Below are 22,180 nucleotides of genomic sequence, written 5' to 3'. Positions count from 1 at the left end.
ACTGATAATTTTTATATTTTTCCTTTGTGAGTGAAATTGAGCTTTCATTAATAGTAGTGCTTATATGCGACAAAGCTATTTCCATTCATTAAATTTGCCTGCTTGAATAAAACTATGAAAATGTAAATTAATTGCCTCTTTTCTTTATTTCCATGTGATCGGAGGTGGAAAAGCATTGTATTAGCAAAATGTTAGGAATATGTTTGTGTATGTATGTGTGTGTGTGTGTGTGTGTGTGTGTGTGTGTGTGTGTGTGTGTGTGTGTGTGTGTGTGTGTGTGTGTGTGCGTGCGTGCGTGCGTGCGTGCGTGCGTGCGTGCGTGCGTGCGGGCGGGCGGGCGGGCGGGCGGGCGTGCGGGCGGGCGGGCGGGCGGGCGTGCGTGCGCGTGCGTGTGTGTGTGTGAATACCGGTCAGGTGGGCACACTGGACATCTGGGCACACGAGTTTCTAGACAACTGGGCACACAGGATAAGTGGGCATACGGACATCTGGGCACACGAGATGAATGGGCACATGGACATATGGGCACACGAGATGACTGGGCACACGGACATCTGGGCACACGAGATGACTGGGCACATGGACATCTGGGCACACCGTATGACTACCAAGGATTTTTGTGTTCCTTTGATATTTAAGTACCCCCCGCCCCCCCCCACTGTGAGAGAGAGACGGTGGGAGACATTGTGTAATGTCTGTTACTGAGATAGTGTATTGCAGTGTGAGCTGTGTATTGCCTCTCCCATGTGTGTGTGTGTGTGTGTGTGTGTGTGTGTGTGTGTGTGTGTGTGTGTGTGTGTGTGTGTGTGTGTGTAGGTTGAATCGGTGGAGACTCTTACATTCTAACCCTAACCCTAACCCTAACCCTAACCTGGGTGGAGGGTGATTATGCGGGTGAACTCAGTGGAGGAGGGCCATTAGGTGTAAGCAGTGGGGAGGGACCACTAGGTTGAATCAGTGGAAACTGTCACATCCTAGGCCTATACCTAACTCTCATCCTAACCCTAGGGGGATGATTATGCGGCTGTCTGAGGGGGGGGAACTCAGGAGCGTCTGCTCAGGAACTCAGGAGCAGACAATTCACAGCAGGGGTTCACTAATCTCTGGATTTCATAGAAAGGGGGGGCACATCAAAGCAGAGTGCCCAGCTGTCTTGTGTGCCCACTTGACTATGTGCCCAGTTGACAGTGTGCCCAGTTGACTGTGTGCCCAGCTGTCTTGTGTGCCCAGTTGACTGTGTGCCCAGTTGACCTGTGTGCCCAGACGGCTGTGTGCCCAGTTGTCCGGTGTGCCCAGTTGTTTTTTGTGCCCACCTGACCGGTTACCCTGTTTGTCTGTCTGCCACTCTGTCACAGTCTGCCAGTCTGCCAGTCTGTCACAGTCTGCCAGTCTGCCACTCTGTCACTGTCTGTCTGTCTGCCAGTCTGCCAGTCTGCCACAGTCTGTCTGTCTGCCAGTCTGCCAGTCTGCCACAGTCTGTCACAGTCTGCCAGTCTGCCAGTCTGCCACTCTGTCACAGTCTGCCAGTCTGCCACTCTGTCAAAGTCTGCCAGTCTGCCAGTCTGCCACTCTGTCACACTCTGCCAGTCTGCCATTATTCTCGAAACCGCTCATTGCTGCTTGCAGCTATATTTAAGGTTTCGTACAGATTGAGCAATCTGTACGAAACTGTATACACATGAACTTTGGACCAATGCCGACAGACGTGAGCAAGCGGATTTTCCATAAGTGAAAACGTTAAGCTTTTATAAGCCAATGAAAATTGCAGTTTTATGACAATTATTCATCTGCCCCTAACACATACATGCAGACTCACATTTGTTTGACACTTTGCAATATTGTAGAGGGTCCTTCCAAGTATCACTGAAACCAATCTTACTCCAATAGGTCAAAGGGGGGCGCTATAGCAATTTTTTGAAAATGCAAACTTTAAACAGGCAAAAGTCATGCCTCGTTTGGCCGACAGCCGTTAAACCTGCTTACACATGTGCCTTGACTCATGAGGAACACATGTATCACTTTGACCAGTAAGCTCTGCCCTTAGATTGTCTGCAATTTTGAGCAGTTTGAAAAACATTTAAATCCAGGATTTCTGAGCAATTTGCATGAAACTGTGTCAAATACATGTTTGAGGCCCTTTTTCACAGGTTCAGGTGTGTTGGTTCAATAGCTTGATCGCTTAATCATCTGCCTTGAAACCATAGGGTAGCCGGTTTGAATCCCACCTCAGGTAGACTTAATTATAATTGCATTGCACACAACATGACTATATCAATGAATACATGTGCAATTGTTAAAGATGACGAGAAATGCATACTTGAAAGTAGTTATTTTCAATGTATGACGTACTTCATTCGCGCTTTTGTTTTGTTTTGTTGGATTCTCCCTTTTCACTGTCTAAGGCTGTGTATTGGATAGCTCCACCAGTAGAGTGTGACTCTCATGTGCCGAAGGTCACTGGTTCGAATCCCACTTATTACAGTTCACATTTAAATTGCATTGTACAAAACATGACCCTGTTAATTCAGACATGTGCAATGTTTAGACAATAACACGAAATGCTTTTGAGAGTAGTTGTTTTTTATGTATGACATACTTTCTTGTGAAAATAGCCGATCTACAATCTCACACCTTTTTAGATAGCAACGCGTTGTGAGCTTGTAGATCGACTATTTTCCACTAGTTTCCATTCCGAAATATATTGAGCAGTTTGAAAAACATTTAAACCAAGGATTTCTGAGCAATTTGCGTGAAAGTGTGTCATGTGTGTGAACTCCCTTTTCACTAGTACAGGTCTGTTGGCCCAATGGCTTAATCATCTGCCTTGAAACCACAGGGTTCCTGGTTCGAATCCCACGTCATGTAGAATTCATTATAATTGCATTGCACACAACATGACTGTATCAATGAATGCATGTGCAATTGTTAACCAGTAAACTCCGCCCTTAGATTGTCTGCAATTTTGAGCAGTTTGAAAAACATTTAAATCCACTATTTCTGAGCAATTTGCGTGAAGTGTGTCATGTGTGTGAACTCCCTTTTCATCAGTTCGGGTCTGTTGGCCCAATGGCTTAATCATCTGCCTTGATACCAGAGGGTGGCCGGTTCAAATCTCACCTCATGCAGACCTCAACTCAATTGCATTGCACACAACATGACTGTATCAATGAATGCATGTGCAATTGTTAACCAGTAAACTCCGCCCTTAGATTGTCTGCAATTTTGAGCAGTTTGAAAAACATTTAAATCCAGTATTTCTCAGCAATTTGCGTGAAAGTGTGTCATGTGTGTGAACTCCCTTTTCATCAGTTCGGGTCTGTTGGCCCAATGGCTTAATCATCTGCCTTGATACCGGAGGGTCGCCGGTTCATATCTCACCTCATGCAGACCTCAACTCAATTGCATTGCACACAACAAGACTGTATCAATGAATAAACATGCAATTGTTAAATGAAACGCTTATTGAGAGTAGTTGTTTTCAATGTATGATGTACTTCATTCCCTCTTTTGTTTTGTTTTGTTTTGTTGGATTCTCCCTTCTCACTGACCAAGGCTGTGGATTGAATAGCTTGATCAATACAGTGTTAGTCTCATGTGCCAAAGGTCCACGGTTCAAACCCCACTCGTCACTGTTTACATTTAAATTGCATTATACAAAACATGACCCTGTTAATTCAGACATGTGCACTTTTTAAACAATACCATGAATTGCTTTTGAGAGTAGTTGTTTTTTATGTATGACATACTTTCTTGTGAAAATAGCTGATCTACAATCTCACACCGGAAGAACCTATAGGACGGAAAAACTATAGATATCAACAGACACCATCAGGGAGGCCATATCTTTAGCTCAATGAGAAGAGAGGCAGCCTGTGAATCCATAGGTCGCTGGTTCGATCCCGGTCCCCAACAATGCGTTGAGGTGATCATCATTTGGAATTCCCCCTATTCCCATGGATTGGATCCACCCCTCTCACCTGCTCTCACTCATCACCAATCACACCTGCCACATGCACAGTACAATTTTTAGGTACTTTTACTTTACTACTCTACTCTACTACAATTACAGCAGATGACAGCTTTAGTTACTTGTTACTTTGCAGATGTAATTATTAATACAACACCTACAGTAACCACATACAGCCGATCTACAATGTGACACGTTATGAGCTTGTATGTATATAATAAGCAACCCATGCTGTATGATAACTTACCACATATGAAATCCAATTCTGTCTATCCAATGGCTCAGTCTGTACTGTGGCCATAGCTGAGTGGTTAGTGAGCCCACCTAGGGAGCCAGAGGCCCTGGTTGCCCCAGGTACGATTCCAGGCCAGGCCAGCAAATGTGTCGATGAAATGAAATGTGTCCCTGAGCAAGACTCTTAACCCCTAATTGCTCACAGGCCCTCATTGGAAACAAGACCGCAAGGACTTTCATGAACGGACCTGGAATTATCCTTATCCTTTACACTGTCTACCCACAAGTCTATAGGTCCCTGGTTCAAACCCCAATTTAACCGGTCCAAATATAATTTACTGAACAAAAATCATGACTTTGTTAATTAATGCATGTTCACTTCTTCTCTCTCGCTCTCTCTCTTACTGCCTCTCTTTCTCACTGCCTCTCTCTCCCTCTCCCTCTCCCTCTCCCTCTCCCTCTCTCTCTCTCTCTCTCTCTCTCTCTCTCTCTCTCTCTCTCTCTCTCTCTCTCTCTCTCTCTCTCTGCCACTGTCTGTCTGTCTGCCAGTCTGCCACTCTGTCACTGTCTGTCTGTCTGCCACTCTGTCACTGTCTGTCTGTCTGTCTGCCAGTCTGCCACTCTGTCACTCTGTCACAGTCTGTCTGTCTGCCAGTCTGCCACTCTGTCACTGTCTGTCTGTCTGCCAGTCTGCCACTCTGTCACTGTCTGTCTGTCTGCCAGTCTGCCACTCTGTCACAGTCTGTCTGTCTGTCTGCCAGTCTGCCACTGTCTGTCTGTCTGCCAGTCTGCCAGTCTGCCACAGTCTGTCTGTCTGCCAGTCTGCCACTCTGTCACTGTCTGTCTGTCTGCCAGTCTGCCAGTCTGCCAGTCTGCCACTCTGTCACAGTCTGTCTGTTTGTCTGTCTGCCACTCTGTCACAGTCTGCCAGTCTGCCAGTCTGTCACAGTCTGCCAGTCTGCCACTCTGCCACTCTGTCACTGTCTGTCTGTCTGTCTGTCTGCCAGTCTGCCAGTCTGCCACAGTCTGTCTGTCTGCCAGTCTGCCAGTCTGCCACAGTCTGTCACAGTCTGCCAGTCTGCCAGTCTGCCACTCTGTCACAGTCTGCCAGTCTGCCACTCTGTCAAAGTCTGCCAGTCTGCCACTCTGTCACAGTCTGCCAGTCTGCCATTATTCTCGAAACCGCTCATTGCTGCTTGCAGCTATATTTAATACTTTGCATTTGTTCATTCTTTTTAAAACCCCCACACAGATGTAAAGGGTGTTCAAAAGCACTGATTTATTAAAACAAAGAGTTGAAAAATGGAGATACAGTAGCTGTTTTCTGCCCGACGGCGACGCTATGCAGTATGTGCAATGTGCAGTTGTTTTAGTACTGCAGTGTTTATTTATACGCTTCTCTGTCGCTCAATGTCTGTGTGTGTGTGTGTGTGTGTGTGTGTGTGTGTGTGTGTGTGTGTGTGTGTGTGTGTGTGTATGTGTGTGTGTGTGTGTGTGTGTGTGTGTGTGTGTGTGTGTGTGTGTGTGTGTGTGTGTGTGTGTGTGTGTGTGTGTGTGTGTGTGTGTGTGTGCATCTCAATGGCAGCAGGAATGTGCCACACGCACGCACGCACGCACGCACGCACGCACGCACGCACGCACGCACGCACGCACGCACGCACGCACGCACGCACGCACGCACGCACGCACGCACGCACGCTGTTTCTATATATGCCATCACTGTACATACTTCATCATTTCAGTGTAATTGTTACAAAAAATAAGTAGTGAAAGGGACCCAATAACACTATGCAACCAGACAAACATACAAAAGGCTTATGAATCTATCTCATATTGACACTACTTGCTTTTTTCGCTCTGTGATAGGAAACTGATAACAAAAAGATAAAAAGAGAGAAGTATGTTACAAAAGATACAGAAGCGGTCAGTTTGTACAGCAAGAGCGATGTCAATCACATGAACGTTCTGGAGATCTGTGAAAGACAGTTATGCATAAATACATTCCTAGAATTTGTACATAGCACTTTTTTTTTGCAAAAATCGGCCTCCTGGTGGTGAACCAAACATGATCAGTAAGCTGACCCAAAGAGATGATCAACTTTTGGGTGTCAAAGTTCAAAGTGATAAGGTCAAAGTCAAAACTAAGTTCAAGTGTGTATTTTCATGAAGCTTTGTGGGAATGACCAGTAATATGTCTGAATATATGATGATGCACTGTTGTTTTAAAATTACATTTACATTTAAAATGTTGTTTTATATGTAAATACATTATGTCATATCTAAGGACAAATGTTATTAGTTAGTTAGTTAGTTAGTTAGTTAGTTAGTTAGTTAGTTACCTAGTTACCTAGTTACTTAGTTACTTAGTTACTTAGTTATACGTTATACGACGAGCTCATCACAAAAGTGTAAAATGCGTCTTTCTCAACGGCTCTCTCTCTCTCTCTCTCTCTCTCTCTCTCTCTCTCTCTCTCTCTCTCTCTCTCTCTCAGCAGTATCTATAAGTTCAGTGTAAAGAGGAATTAGAAGGTTTATTCAGAGTAGTTCATCTCAGGACAGGATGAGTCTCACCCTGCCCTGCGTTCTCCTCTGTAAGTATAAAACTATTATTATAGCTCTGATATATCAGTATTATTATTATAGCTCTGATATATCAATATTATTACTACTAGCTCTGATATATCAATATTATTACTACTAGCTCTGATATATCAATATTATTATTATTATAGCTCTGATATATCAATATTATTACTACTAGCTCTGATATATCAATATTATTACTACTAACTCTGATATATCAATATTATTACTAATTTAGCTCTGATATATCAATATTATTACTACTAGCTCTGATATATCAATATTATTACTAATTTAGCTCTGATATATCAATATTATTATGACTAGCTCTGATATATCAATATTATTATGACTAGCTCTGATATATCAATATTATAATATTATCATATGTCTAACATTACTAATAGCTATATTGAAGCAGTTTTAATATTTGAACATTTAAATGTAGAAAGACCTGGGTTCTATGTTCCCTATGGGTTCTATGTTCCCCGCTTCCAACCCTAAACTTAACACTAACCCTAACCCCTTTGGTAAGCGGGGAACATAGAATCCGAGGAACATTGAACTCGGGGAACATAGGGATGATCTCCTTAAACAACAACATTTTGTTATTGTTATATCTTTCAGTGCTGAGTGTCATCTCCTGTGGACACTGTCAAGGTGAAGCTTTATTTAATATTTAATATGATGTATTCACCCAGTGAAGCTCATATCTACAACTGTGTCATACTTACATACAAAACATAAGTAGTTAAAGCGACCCAATAACAATATGCAACCAGACAAACATACAAAAGGCTTATGAATCTATCTCATATTGACACTACTTGCTTTTTTCGCTCTGTGATAGGAAACTGATAACAAAAAGATAAAAAGAGAGAAGTATGTTACAAAAGATACAGAAGCGGTCAGTTTGTACAGCAGGTGTGATGTCAATCACATGAACGTTTTGGAGATCTGTGAAAGACAGTTGCATAAATACATTCCTAGAATGTATACATAGCACTGTCATACATTATGACATTATTTACACCTGTCATATACATTGTATACTGTACTTCATCGTCTCAGTTATTACGTATTTCTTTATGTCAGTTTTTTTTAATGATATATTAAAGGAGCACTTCACCCATTTTCAACCTCATCTTCGTGTACTTTGGTACATCCCCCAGAAGGCGTTCAGAGAACTTTGGGGAGCACTGGAGGCAATATAGTCTTAAAGGGGAGCGCTGAGATTTTTTTTTGATTGATTGTTTGATTTTATTTGGTGATAAACATACTTTTGTGAAGGAGGCCGATGCACACCTCAAAGGTTGGCGACAGGTGCGTAAGTCAAAAAATGCACACTTCATACAATAATACATTAAAAAAATCACAGACACTTTCCAGACATACAGTCATAGCAACATCGAGGATAAAAACACATGAAGCCCAAGGGCTCATTTCCATAGTGGTCCTCTTCACATAAAAACACTTACGACATAATACACAATAACATAATTAACAGTACATGAAAATAATCTAAGAACATAGTCAATAAAATGTAAACAATATTAAATGAAGTGCAGTGTACTATGAGGTGCTCTTGGGATTCACCAGTATAATACATGTGATGTCAGAGGCACTTAGGGCCGGACTGGAAACAAAAATCTGCCTGGGGATTTAAATTACAGAGGCCCCCATTTGCGTTATTGTTATGTATATAAAACATGATAAAGTAGTGAAAACGCACCAATCAGCAGATCAGACAGTCTATCAAATAAATTCAAACTAAAGGGAACCAGCATTGATTGATTGATTCATTGATTGAATACTTTATTAACAGTTTGCAAAAACTACAGAGGTACGGTTATACAATAATGCTGAAAGGATAACACAAAAAGCCCTGACTTGTTCCCATTGTGGTCCTATGTATTCAATTCATCATCTCATATCATACAGTATTGTACTGCACAGGTTCATGATCTCATATTCTGGAAGTGATGACACAAAGAAATGAGCAGACAGAATTGGAACTGGAACACTATAAAAAGGAAGCTGATAAATTGGGAATTCTCTCCTGATTGGCTGAAATGTTGTCACCTGAACATGTATTTTCTGTTTGGTAAAGTGCTGGAGAGACAGGGAGGCCCCTGTTACTGAACAAACACTCTATAGCAATGATTACTATCACAATATATAGAGCTTTAACCTTTTATCAAAACATTTTTGGGTTTGACCGAAAAATATCACTTAAATAATACAGCGTGTGAAATCACATGGAATTTACACATAGCATTGCCGTACATTAAAGACACATTTAGACACAATGAAAAACATGTATTTAATCTTGAAACTCAGTGTAAAATGCTTCTGATGGTTTTATCTGATTTTACATTATCTGATTTCACAATGCGTCGCGATGCGACGCGTTGTGAGCTTGTAGATCTGCTATTTTCAAATAGCCTAGGTTTAAAATAGGTTTAAAGTGGTTAGTGTATGTTTCATTATATCGTAATTTATATCTGAAAAGTAACTAGTAACTAAAGTTTTCAAGGACATGTAGTGGAGTAGAAGTACAATATTTGCCTCTGAGATGTAGTGGAGTAGAACTGAAAGTATTGGGAATTGGAAATACTCAAGTAAAGTACAAATACCTCAAAATTGTACTTAAGTACAGTACTTAAGTAAATGTACAGTTACTTTCCACCATTGCGTATGTACAGGACAGGATGAGGAGGTTATCATATTTAGGCTCATGAAACTACCTCATATTGACAATAAGCTACTTGGATGTTATCACTCTATGGGAGGAAACTGATTACGAAATGATTAAAAAAAGAGAGAAGAATCAAGTTACAGAAGTGGTCAATTTGTCCACTTCTGTAAGTTTGAACACGTGACATGGGTGGTCCAGTAGATTATATCTGGCACACAAAACAAATGGTGCTAAATAGCACTAAAAGTTGTTGTTTGGTTGTAATCATAGGCGGACCTCTTTTGGTGCTATTATAGAGCAGTGGTTCTCAAACTTTTTAGCTCAAGAGCAAAAAGAAAAAAATTAAATGAATTAGACGTTTGCCCGGGAGTGACCCAAAACTAGCTCACAACCCGTCGCTTTGTCGAAAAGGTGCCCTTTTTCCATTGACATGGCACCACACCACACCACCCCACCAAGCCCCCAGAACCCAGTGCTTGCATTGAAGCGAAATGGACATGCTGGCCATTCGTAGGTACTGCAGCTTAAAACAGACGGGGCCACTGCAAATGTACGAGCGAAAACGGTTTCGACCAATGGGCTTGACTCACGAGCTTGCGCACACGCTTGCGCACAGGGACGAGCACCTCTGTGACGTAAAACGCGTCACTTCTGTGACGCAGAACGGATCACAGTGGCCCCAAATAGGCTACGCCCATCACACTTTACAACCCGGAAGAAGGGGTGAATTCGCTTCATGCGCTGGGTGAGCAACTCAATGCAAGTGGACGGGAGGCGATATCCGGTGCCCTCTCTATTATTTTTAACTCTATGCACCCCACCCACTTGTGCCTCCGTTTCCATTACAGGGACCTGGGCTTAGTGGTGTCAAAGGGGTCTGAAATGGGTGCCTATTTTGGCACCACTCCAGAGTAGGTCTGAGCTAGGCCAAACGAGGCCAAACACTTCATAATGACTGATCACTCACTGAGTTTGTATTTAGACCAGGATTATAGTTGTAATACATTATAATAGATCATATTGTCTTATAATCACTGCTATGATCTATTGTAGTGTATTATAATTATCATGGTCGTAATACATTATAATACTTTATATTGTATTATAAATCACGGTTATGGTCTATTGCAGGGGTCTTCAACGTTTCCAGGCCAAGGACCCCCTAGCTGAGAGAGAGATGAGCAGGGACCCCCTCTATATTGTATAAAATTGTGTTTCAGATTCAACTTTTTTTGTTTACTTGGACTGCTCTTTTTTCCCTCAACACCTATACCTCTTTGCCAAAAAATAGCCGATCTACAAGCTCACAACGCCTCGCAGCGCGTTGTGAGCTTGTAGATCGGCTATTTTTTGCCTTAAGTTCTCTTCAGAAAAAGGGATGCTAGGGTTCAAGTGGTTAAGGTAAAAAAAAACAATCATATCACACAAAGATTTGGCAGACCCCCTGTAGTAACTCTGAGGACCCCCTAGGGGTCCCGGACCCCCTGTTGAAGACCCCTGGTCTATTGTAATGTATTGTAATTATCATAGTTTCTTTTTTCATATCGCCAAAGCGCGGCTTACGGTAGAAGGCCAAAGTAAACATCACACCTCTCCAGAAAAAGAAAAAAGAAAAAGGTATTGAAATACGCGATTTAAAGCAAGGACCATAGGCGCGGGTTTTTAACTGTGGTGGATCCATTATGGAGTTATGGAATTTCTGTACTGTACCACTCGTCCTATAGGATATCATAACGTCATAATAAAGGTAAAAATAACGTCGGGCGAAATTCTCCTTTAACGGTCAGGAATAATGAGCGGACCCAGAAACATCAATATCAATATCTTCAACAGACAGATTTCATGTTCAATGATAAACAATGAGAAATGTGCTTTCCAAACAGGTCGACCCAAGGCTGTTCTGAATGTGTCTCCTACATGGTTGAGTCCTGGAGCTTCAGTGACTCTGAGATGTGAAGTTAAAGAAGCATCTGCAGACTGGAGGTTCTACTGGTACAGGGCTGATCTTGGACCAGAAGGCTTCATCAACAACACAGAGCTCTTACCTGGTAGCCAAGGGACTGCAGAAGGTTCCTACATCATTCCTGGTCCTACAGGCACAGGAGGATATGCGTGTAGAGCTGGGAGAGGAGACCCAGTTTATTACACTGACTTCAGTGACAATCAGTTTGTGTTTTCGGGTGGTGAGTGTGACTCATAATTCATCATTTATAATTCCATTGTATTTCTTTAACATTTTCGGATCTTTTTTTAAAATTTCTCGGGTAAGAAAGGCAAATGTATTGACTCATTTCTAGGAAAGGCCCTATTTCAAATATCATGAAACTACCAGATCAACATCTAAATAGAACATATTTTTTTTCTAAATTGCAATACAGCAATATATTGACATTAAAATGAAAATGTACTTTGTATTTTTTATTTTTGAATACTTAAGTAGTTTTAGTTTTTATATATGTACTTCTGAATACTTTTGAGCACTCCAGTACTTGCTTGAGTACAAAAATGACAGAACTCCTGTCATATTTGTACTCAAGTACAAATATATGACAACTTTTGCAGTTGAATAATATTTGACCAGGAGCATCTATGCTCTGACTCAAGTACTGGAGTTGAGTACTTTGTCCGCCACTCTGTCATTGTAAAAGTGCTCTTTGTTTGACCTCTGACCCTGTGTTCTCTTTTAGATCGTCATTCTTCAGCTTCTCTCACAGTGAGTCCAGACAGCACTCAACACTTCATCAATGAGTCTGTCTCACTGATCTGTGAGGGAAACTCTACCGGATGGACAGTGAATTATTTCACTGAGGAAGGAGGCTGGCCCATACAGTGTTCATATCCCACACCGTCAATGACCAGATGCAAAGTCAGCAGCACCTATACCATCAGCAGTGTGTTCTGGTGTCAGTCTAACTCTGGACTGAGAGAGTACAGCAATGCTGTCAACATCACAGTACGCAGTGAGTCCAGTTCCTTCATTCACTACCTTACAATACTGCAGAATTCCATCAACTCATTAAAAGACGCAGTTTTATGGTAGGGTAAGTGATTTTCTTTGGTTATAATAAGTGTTAAATACCTCTATATATTCTGATAGTACTCGTTGCTGTATGGTGTTTGTTCAGTAACAGGAGTCTCCATGTATATCCAGCTCTTTATTAAACAGAAAATGTATCGAATCAAGATAGGGAACTCAAACAGGACGCAGATTAAACAAGTGAAATTGGAAGTGATGATAAAAAGAAATGAGCAGACACAACTAGAAATGGAACACTATTAAAAAAAATAAGCTGATGCATTGGTACTCTTTACTGATTGTCTGACATTTTGCAACCCACCTGAAAATATATTTTCTCTTTATTGAAGAGCTGGAGAGATGGAGAGACTCCTGTTACTGAACAACCACTATATTAATGATTACTGACAGAATATAGAGCTTTAACCTTTAAACAAAAAACGCTTTGTTTTAACCGAAAAATATCACTTTATCTTACCTTTAATGTTATCCCTGTGACAGCTATAATATCAATATATGAGCTTTGATGTTATCCCTGTCACAGCTACTGTAGTATCAATATACTAGAGGTTCTGGCCACTACGAGGCCCTCGCACCTACGTTGCACTGCCAATCCGACCATTATGTCTGAGTCATAATGCACCGTCTACTCACTCTGTGTCTCAGAGGAGGGCTTTAGACAGTTCAGATACCAACCTACCAGTGACATCATCGATGGGGAAACCGAAGCTAATAGAAACAGCAGGCTTTCTATTCCTGGAAAGTTAGCATGCTATAATAGAAGCCATTGTTCTTGCATTAATACAAAATAAAATAAACAATTTGAAATCTTATTTGAAATGACCAAACCTGCCTACCAATGATGTTAGTGGTAGACGCTGACATCTGAGACACAGACCCAGTAGACAAAATGGTACCATATTATAATGATTAAATCATTAGTGAGGACCATTTATATGAAGATATGTTGAAAATGGGTGAAGTGGTCCTTTACATTGACTGTGTCACGTAAGTCAGAATACGGAATCACATTTAAATCAAAGAATATCAAGGATATACTGTAGTGTGAATTGGAGTCCCGTTGGTCCGACTGGCCCCTTTATAACTAACCCTAACCTCACACTAACTTAACGGTCGGAATAATGAGCGGACCCAGAAACATCGATATCAATATCTTCAACAGACAGATTTCATGTTCAACGATAAACGATGAGAAATGTGCTTTCCAAACAGGTCGACCCAAGGCTGTTCTGAGTGTGTCTCCTACATGGTTGAGTCCTGGAGCTTCAGTGACTCTGAGATGTGAAGTGAAAGAAGCATCTGCAGACTGGAGGTTCTACTGGTACAGGGCTGTTCTTGGACCAGAAGGCTTCATCAACAACACAGAGCTCTTACCTGGTAGCCAAGGGACAGTAGAAGGTTCCTACATCATTCCTGGTCCTACAGGCACAGGAGGATATGTGTGTAGAGCTGGGACCCCTCAGGACCCAGTTTATTACACTGACTTCAGTGACAATCAGTTTGTGTTTTCGGCTGGTGAGTGTGACTCATAATTCATCATTCATGACTCCATTGTATTTATTTAACATTTTCTGATCTTTTTTCCCCCATTTTTATCGGGTAAGAAAGGCAAATGTGCTGGAAGGGAAAAAGTACATTAACCACTTAAGCCCTTTTTCAAATATTGTGAAAATATCAGATCAACATCTCACTAGATTAAATACAATAGTTCTAGTTTTTATATATGTACTTTTGAATACGTTTGAGCACTCCAGTACTTGCTTGAGTAAAAACATGACAGTACTCCTGTCATAATATTGACAGGTACCCAAGTACAAATATATCACAACTTTCACTTGCAGTTGAATAATATTTGACCAGGAGCATCTATGCTCTGACTCAAGTACTGGAGTTGAGTACTTTGTCCGCCACTGTGTCATTGTAACAGTGCCCTTTGTTTGACCTCTGACCCTATGTTGTGTTTTAGATCGTCATTCTTCAGCTTCTCTCACAGTGAGTCCAGACAGAACTCAACACTTCATCAATGAGTCTGTCTCACTGATCTGTGAGGGAAACTCTACCGGATGGACAGTGAATTATTTCACTGAGACAGGAGGCTGGCCCATACAGTGTTCATATCCCACACCGTCAATGACCAGATGCAAAGTCAGCAGCACCTATACCATCAGCAGTGTGTTCTGGTGTCAGTCTAACTCTGGACTGAGAGAGTACAGCAATGCTGTCAACATCACAGTACGCAGTGAGTCCAGTTCCTTCATTCACTACCTTACAATACTGCAGCATTCCATCAACTCATTAAAAGACGCAGTTTTATGGTAGGGTAAGTGATTTTCTTTGGTTATAATAAGTGTTAAATACCTCTATATATTCTGATAGTACTCGTTGCTGTATGGTGTTTGTTCAGTAACAGGAGTCTCCATGTATATCCAGCTCTTTATTAAACAGAAAATGTATCGAATCAAGATAGGGAACTCAAACATGACGCAGATTAAACAAGTGAAATTGGAAGTGATGATAAAAAGAAATGAGCAGACACAACTAGAAATGGAACACTATAAAAAAAAATAAGCTGATACATTGGTACTCTCTACTGATTGTCTGACATTTTGCAACCCACCTGAAAATATATTTTCTCTTTATTGAAGAGCTGGAGAGATGGGGAGACTCCTGTTACTGAACAAACACTATATTAATGATTACTGACAGAATGTAGAGCTTTAACCTTTAAACAAAAAACGCTTTGTTTTAACCGAAAAATGTCACTTTATCTTACCTTTAATGTTATCCCTGTGACAGCTATAGTATCAATATATGAGCTTTGATGTTATCCCTGTCACAGCTACTGTAGTATCAATATACTAGAGGTTCTGGCCACTACGAGGCCCTCGCACCTACGTTGCACTGCCAATCCGACCATTATGTCTGAGTCATAATGCACCGTCTACTCACTCTGTGCCTCAGAGGAGGGCTGTGGACAGTTCAGATACCAACCTACCGCTGACATCATCAATGGGGAAACCGAAGCTAATAGAAACAGCAGGCTTTCTATTCCTGGAAAGTTAGCATGCTATAATAGAAGCCATTGTTCTTGCATTAATACAAAATAAAATAAACAATTTAAAATCTTATTTGAAATGACAAAACCTGCCTACCAATGATGTTAGTGGTAGACGCTGACATCTGAGACACAGACCCAGTAGACAAAATGGTACCATATTATAATGATTAAATCATTAGTGAGGACCATTTATATGAAGATATGTTGAAAATGGGTGAAGTGGTCCTTTACATTGACTGTGTCACGTAAGTCAGAATACGGAATCACATTTAAATCAAAGAATATCAAGGATATACTGTAGTGTGAATTGGAGTCCCGTTGGTCCGACTGGCCCCTTTATAACTAACCCTAACCTCACACTAACTTAACGGTCGGAATAATGAGCGGACCCAGAAACATCGATATCAATATCTTCAACAGACAGATTTCATGTTCAACGATAAATGATGAGAAATGTGCTTTCCAAACAGGTCGACCCAAGGCTGTTCTGAGTGTGTCTCCTACATGGTTGAGTCCTGGAGCTTCAGTGACTCTGAGATGTGAAGTGAAAGAAGCATCTGCAGACTGGAGGTTCTACTGGTACAGGGCTGATCTTGGACCAGAAGGCTTCATCAACAACACAGAGCTCTTACCTGGTAGCCAAGGGACTGTAGAAGGTTCCTACATCATTCCTGGTCATACAGGCACAGGAGGATATGCGTGTAGAGCTGGGAGAGGAAACCCAGTTTATTACACTGACTTCAGTGACAATCAGTTTGTGTTTTCGGGTGGTGAGTGTGACTCATAATTCATCATTTATAATTCCATTGTATTTATTTAAAAATGTCTGATCTTTTTTTTTTTTTTTCTCGGGTAAGAAAGGCAAATGTATTGACTCATTTCTAGGAAGGGCCCTATTTCAAATATCATGAAAATACCGGATCACTAGAACATCTTTTTTTTCTAAATTTCAATACAGCAATATATTGACATTAAAATGACAATGCACTTTGTAATTTGTAATTTTGAATACTTAAATAGTTTTAGTTTTTATATATGTACTTCTGAATACTTTTGAGCACTCCAGTACTTGCTTGAGTACAAAAATGACAGTACTCCTGTCATATTTGTACTCAAGTACAAATATATGACAACTTTCACTTGCAGTTGAATAATATTTGACCAGGAGCATCTATGCTCTGACTCAAGTACTGGAGTTGAGTACTTTGTCCGCCACTCTGTCATTGTAACAGTGCTCTTTGTTTGACCTCTGACCCTGTGTTCTGTTTTAGATCGTCATTCTTCAGCTTCTCTCACAGTGAGTCCAGACAGAACTCAACACTTCATCAATGAGTCTGTCTCACTGATCTGTGAGGGAAACTCTACCGGATGGACAGTGAATTATTTCACTGAGACAGGAGGCTGGCCCATACAGTGTTCATATCCCACACCGTCAATGACCAGATGCAAAGTCAGCAGCACCTATACCATCAGCAGTGTGTTCTGGTGTCAGTCTAACTCTGGACTGAGAGAGTACAGCAATGCTGTCAACATCACAGTACGCAGTGAGTCCAGTTCCTTCATTCACTACCTTACAATACTGCAGCATTCCATCAACTCATTAAAAGACGCAGTTTTATGGTAGGGTAAGTGATTTTCTTTGGTTATAATAAGTGTTAAATACCTCTATATATTCTGATAGTACTCGTTGCTGTATGGTGTTTGTTCAGTAACAGGAGTCTCCATGTCTATCCAGCTCTTTATTAAACAGAAAATGTATCGAATCCAGATAGGGAACTCAAACAGGACGCAGATTAAACAAGTGAAATTGGAAGTGATGATAAAAAGAAATGAGCAGACACAACTAGAAATGGAACACTATTAAAAAAATAAGCTGATACATTGGTACTCTTTACTGATTGTCTGACATTTTGCAACCCACCTGAAAATATATTTTCTCTTTATTGAAGAGCTGGAGAGATGGGGAGACTCCTGTTACTGAACAACCACTATATTAATGATTACTGACAGAATATAGAGCTTTAACCTTTAAACAAAAAACGCTTTGTTTTAACCGAAAAATATCACTTTATCTTACCTTTAATGTTATCCCTGTGACAGCTATAGTATCAATAATTGAGCTTTGATGTTATCCCTGTCACAGCTAGTATCAATATATGAGCTTTGATGTTATCCCTGTCACAGCTAGTATCAATATATGAGCTTTGATGTTATCCCTGTCACAGCTAGTATCAATATACTAGAGGTTCTGGCCACTACGAGGCCCTCGCACCTACGTTGCGCTGCCAATCCGACCATTATGTCTGAGTCATAATGCACCGTCTACTCACTCTGTGCCTCAGAGGAGGGCTTTAGACAGTTCAGATACCAACCTATCAGTGACATCGTCGATGGGGAAACCGAAGCTAATAGAAACAGCAGGCTTTCTATTCCTGGAAAGTTAGCATGCTATAATAGAAGCCATTGTTCTTGCATTAATACAAAATAAAATAAACAATTTAAAATCTTATTTGAAATGACCAAACCTGCCTACCAATGATGTTAGTGGTAGACGGTGACATCTGAGACACAGACCCAGTAGACAAAATGGTACCATATTATAATGATTAAATCATTAGTGAGGACCATTTATATGAAGAGATGTTGAAAATGGGTGAAGCGGTCCTTTACATTGACTGTGTCACATAAGTCAGAATACTGAATCACATTTAAATCAAAGAATATCAAGGATATACTGTAGTGTGAATTGGAGTCCCGTTGGTCCGACTGGCCCCTTTAAAACTAACCCTAACCTCACACTAACTGAACGGTCTGAATAATGAGCGGACCCGAAACATCGATATCAATATCTTCAACAGACAGATTTCATGTTCAATGATAAACAATGAGAAATGTGCTTTCCAAACAGGTCGACCCAAGGCTGTTCTGAGTGTGTCTCCTACATGGTTGAGTCCTGGAGCTTCAGTGACTCTGAGATGTGAAGTTAAAGAAGCATCTGCAGACTGGAGGTTCTACTGGTACAGGGCTGTTCTTGGACCAGAAGGCTTCATCAACAACACAGAGCTCTTACCTGGTAGCCAAGGGACTGTAGAAGGTTCCTACATCATTCCTGGTCCTACAGGCACAGGAGGATATGTGTGTAGAGCTGGGACCGCTCAGGACCCAGTTTATTACACTGACTTCAGTGACAATCAGTTTGTGTTTTCTGGTGGTGAGTGTGACTCATAATTCATCATTCATGATTCCATTGTATTTATTTAACATTTTCGGATCTTTTTTCCCCCACTTTTATCGGGTAAGAAAGGCAAATGTGCTGGAAGGGAAAAAGTACTTAAGCCCTATTTCAAATATTGTGAAAATATCAGATCAACATCTCTCTAGATTAAATACAGCAGTTCTAGTTTTTATATATGTTCTTTTGAATACGTTTGAGCACTCCAGTACTTGCTTGAGTAAAAAAATGACAGTACTCCTGTCATAATATTGACAGGTACCCAAGTACAAATATACGACAACTTTCACTTGCAGTTGAATAATATTTGACCAGGAGCATCTATGCTCTGACTCAAGTACTGGAGTTGAGTACTTTGTCCGCCACTGTGTCATTGTAACAGTGCCCTTTGTTTGACCTCTGACCCTATGTTGTGTTTTAGATCGTCATTCTTCAGCTTCTCTCACAGTGAGTCCAGACAGAACTCAACACTTCATCAATGAGTCTGTCTCACTGATCTGTGAGGGAAACTCTACTGGATGGACAGTGAATTATTTCACTGAGGAAGGAGGCTGGGAGATACAGTGTTCATCCACGCCGTCAATGACCAGATGCAATGTCAGCAGCACCTATAACATCAGCAGTGTGTTCTGGTGTCAGTCTAACTCTGGACTGAGAGAGTACAGCAATGCTGTCAACATCACAGTACGCAGTGAGTCCAGTTCCTTCATTCACTACCTTACAATACTGCAGCATTCCATCAACTCATTAAAAACACGTTGTTTAAAGGTAGGGTAGTGATTTGCTTTGGTTATAATAAGTGTTAAATAGCTTTATATATTCTGATAGTACTCATTGCTGAGTGTTTGTTCAGTAACAGGAGTCTCCATGTCTCTCCAGCTCTTTATTAAACAGAAAATGTATCGAATCAAGATAGAGAACTCAAACAGGACGCAGATTAAAAAAGTGAAAAGTGATGATACAAAGAAATGAGCAGACACAATTGGAAGTGGAACACTATAAAAAATGAATCTGATGAATGGGTACTCTCTCCTGATTGGCTGACATTTTGCAACCCACCTGAAAATATATTATTTGTTTAAGAGCTGGAGAGATGGGGAGACTCCTGTTACTGAACACACATTGTATCAATCATTACTGCCATAATATTGTGCCTTAACCTTTTAACAAAACATTTTTTTTGTTTACCTAAAACATATAATTTACCCTACCTTTAAATTAGGTCCGTGTGTGTGGGTCAAATCTATAGATCCTGAATCTACGGTTCCTGAAAACGGTTCTCCACGTAAAGTGGGTCTGATTGTAGGACTTCTGGCTGTGATACTACTGACCATTGTGCTGCTCCTGCTGTGTAGATACACATCTAAAGGTGAGTACTATCAAACTACATTAGATGGATTACATCTAGATTAAAGATGCAATAAGTGATATTTTATTTTATCTATGATCTATTTTAGATAGTGTTGATTTGTGTAATAATTTAATTAACTCTCTAACAATAAACTTTTAGTTTTAACCAACAAAAAAAAAATACTTACACTACATGTTAAAACCGAACAGCAACTCTCAATAAAATAATAATACATATTATAGTACTTTAAAGGTGCAAAGCTTTATGGTACTACTTTTTTTTCTTTCTTTTTTTTGCAGATCCATGTTGTGTCAGGTAAGTGTTACTAAATATTAGTCGTCACCATGACAGCAGTAGATCACATCTTGTTTATAATTTCTGATCAATGTTTAGCTTTTAATAATATTGTTTTTCTTTTTTAAAGATATTTTTGGGGGCTTTTTCTGCCTTTATTGATAGGAAGGTAGGCTGGCAGGAAATGGAGAGAGAGATGGGGGGAGATAACAAAGGTCATTGGGAACAAGAGTTGAACCTGCGACACACTGTCAAGCTAGATTACCAGCATATGGTATACGCCTGGACTGCTAGGCCAGCAGGCACCCCTCAATGTTTGTCTTTTAACTACAGACCCAGTGATTCTGAGGGAACCAATCAGGGCTCAGCTGCAGACCAGAGGACCAATCCAGGCTCAGCTGCAGACCAGAGGACCAATCCGGGATCAGCTGCAGACCAGAGGACCAATCTGGCATCAGCTGCAGACCAGAGGACCAATCAAAGTGGGGGTACTGATCATGTGTACTACCCACTGCAGCATGGTCAGTCTTTAAACCAATCACGTTGGTTAAGGACACTTCTGACAACTGGTTCTAATGTTAATATAAATTAATGTAATCAACTAAATTGAAAGCATTATTGAAATGACAATTACAATTATTTGCATTATTTACCTTTAGGTAACACAAGTGTCTATGAAGTAATTGACCCCCCTGACTATGTAAATGGTACAGTATATACTTTTTAAACATCCAATTAAATGATTTTAATCTGATTTCATGAACAAGGAAAACATACAATTTCTAAAATGTGTCTGTGAATATATCAAACTATTAATCGCCAGACTTACTCTCTCTTCCCTATCTCTATCCCTCACTGCTTAGTAATGTCATCTTCAGTAACATATATCACTAGAGTTACAGCATCCATTCAACAAAACAACAGACATGATGAAAATGTTTTAATTCGGTCATTTATTTCCAGAAGCAAATCGTTTATCTGAAACAGTTTAATTGTCTCCGCCAGGCCGAAAGGCACGGCCGAGACAATGTTTTGCACCTTGTCCGCGTGTCCATCCGTTTGTCTGCGAGCAGCTAATCTCTGGCACTGTTGGACCGGTCGCTGCAAAACTGTGCACACACACTCCCTGGATGCCAAAGCCGAACCTCTTTCCTGCATTTTTTTCACATCAGCCTTTTAGAGCACTACCAGGAGGCCAGATTTTTGCAAAACACATTTTTTTATATTACTCCTACAGATTTTGTCCAAACATTACGCAAATCGGTACACAGTATCTCTATAGCTATGTGATCAACCAGGAGGCCACAATAACCTACCTGACCTGGCGGAGACCTGTGCTCCAAGGAGCACTTTTTCTAGTTAAATGTTTGCAGACAAGAAAACACATATCTATAACGTGTCACATTCATGTAGAATGTAGATGGAACAGCATGGATTCCGATGCACTCATAGTGTAAAATGACTGAATTTGAGGTTAAATGTGAACACTACAAGTAGCAATTACCATCCCCTGAAACCCCAAATGTCCCCTGTTTACAACTACTGTAGGAGAGAAATTTGTCATATTTTCACAATAACCTTGTTGGAAAGCTTCACATTAACAAACTTGTGTAATTTAAAATTGTAAAAATTACAAAAAAATAGATTAGAAAACATTTTTCAGTATTCTCATTCCATACTGTTTGTACAAAATACACCACTGATTAGTAGCATCAGAGTGCACAAT

At 40.5% G+C, this 22,180-nt stretch overlaps 1 protein-coding gene across 1 annotated transcript; it reads left to right on the top strand.

Annotated features, from left to right (window-relative positions):
- Positions 1-15,956: 15,956 nt before the first annotated feature.
- Positions 15,957-21,244, top strand: LOC311055773 (uncharacterized protein; the record flags this gene model as incomplete). Its single annotated transcript, XM_084072039.1, has 8 exons — positions 15,957-16,347; positions 16,849-17,121; positions 18,486-18,788; positions 19,231-19,500; positions 20,059-20,178; positions 20,460-20,475; positions 20,788-20,975; positions 21,114-21,244. 8 exons carry the CDS (start codon positions 15,957-15,959, stop codon positions 21,179-21,181), a joined length of 1,629 nt encoding a protein of 542 aa, XP_083928165.1. The 3' UTR covers positions 21,182-21,244.
- Between the last annotated feature and the right edge of the window lie 936 nt (positions 21,245-22,180).

The sequence above is a fragment of the Gymnoscopelus microlampas genome (assembly GCF_963454915.1).
Source record: "Gymnoscopelus microlampas genome assembly, chromosome: 11".
NCBI lineage: Eukaryota > Metazoa > Chordata > Actinopteri > Myctophiformes > Myctophidae > Gymnoscopelus > Gymnoscopelus microlampas.
Note: the sequence above shows the minus strand (reverse complement) of the source record. Positions and strands in the feature narration are given on the sequence as shown.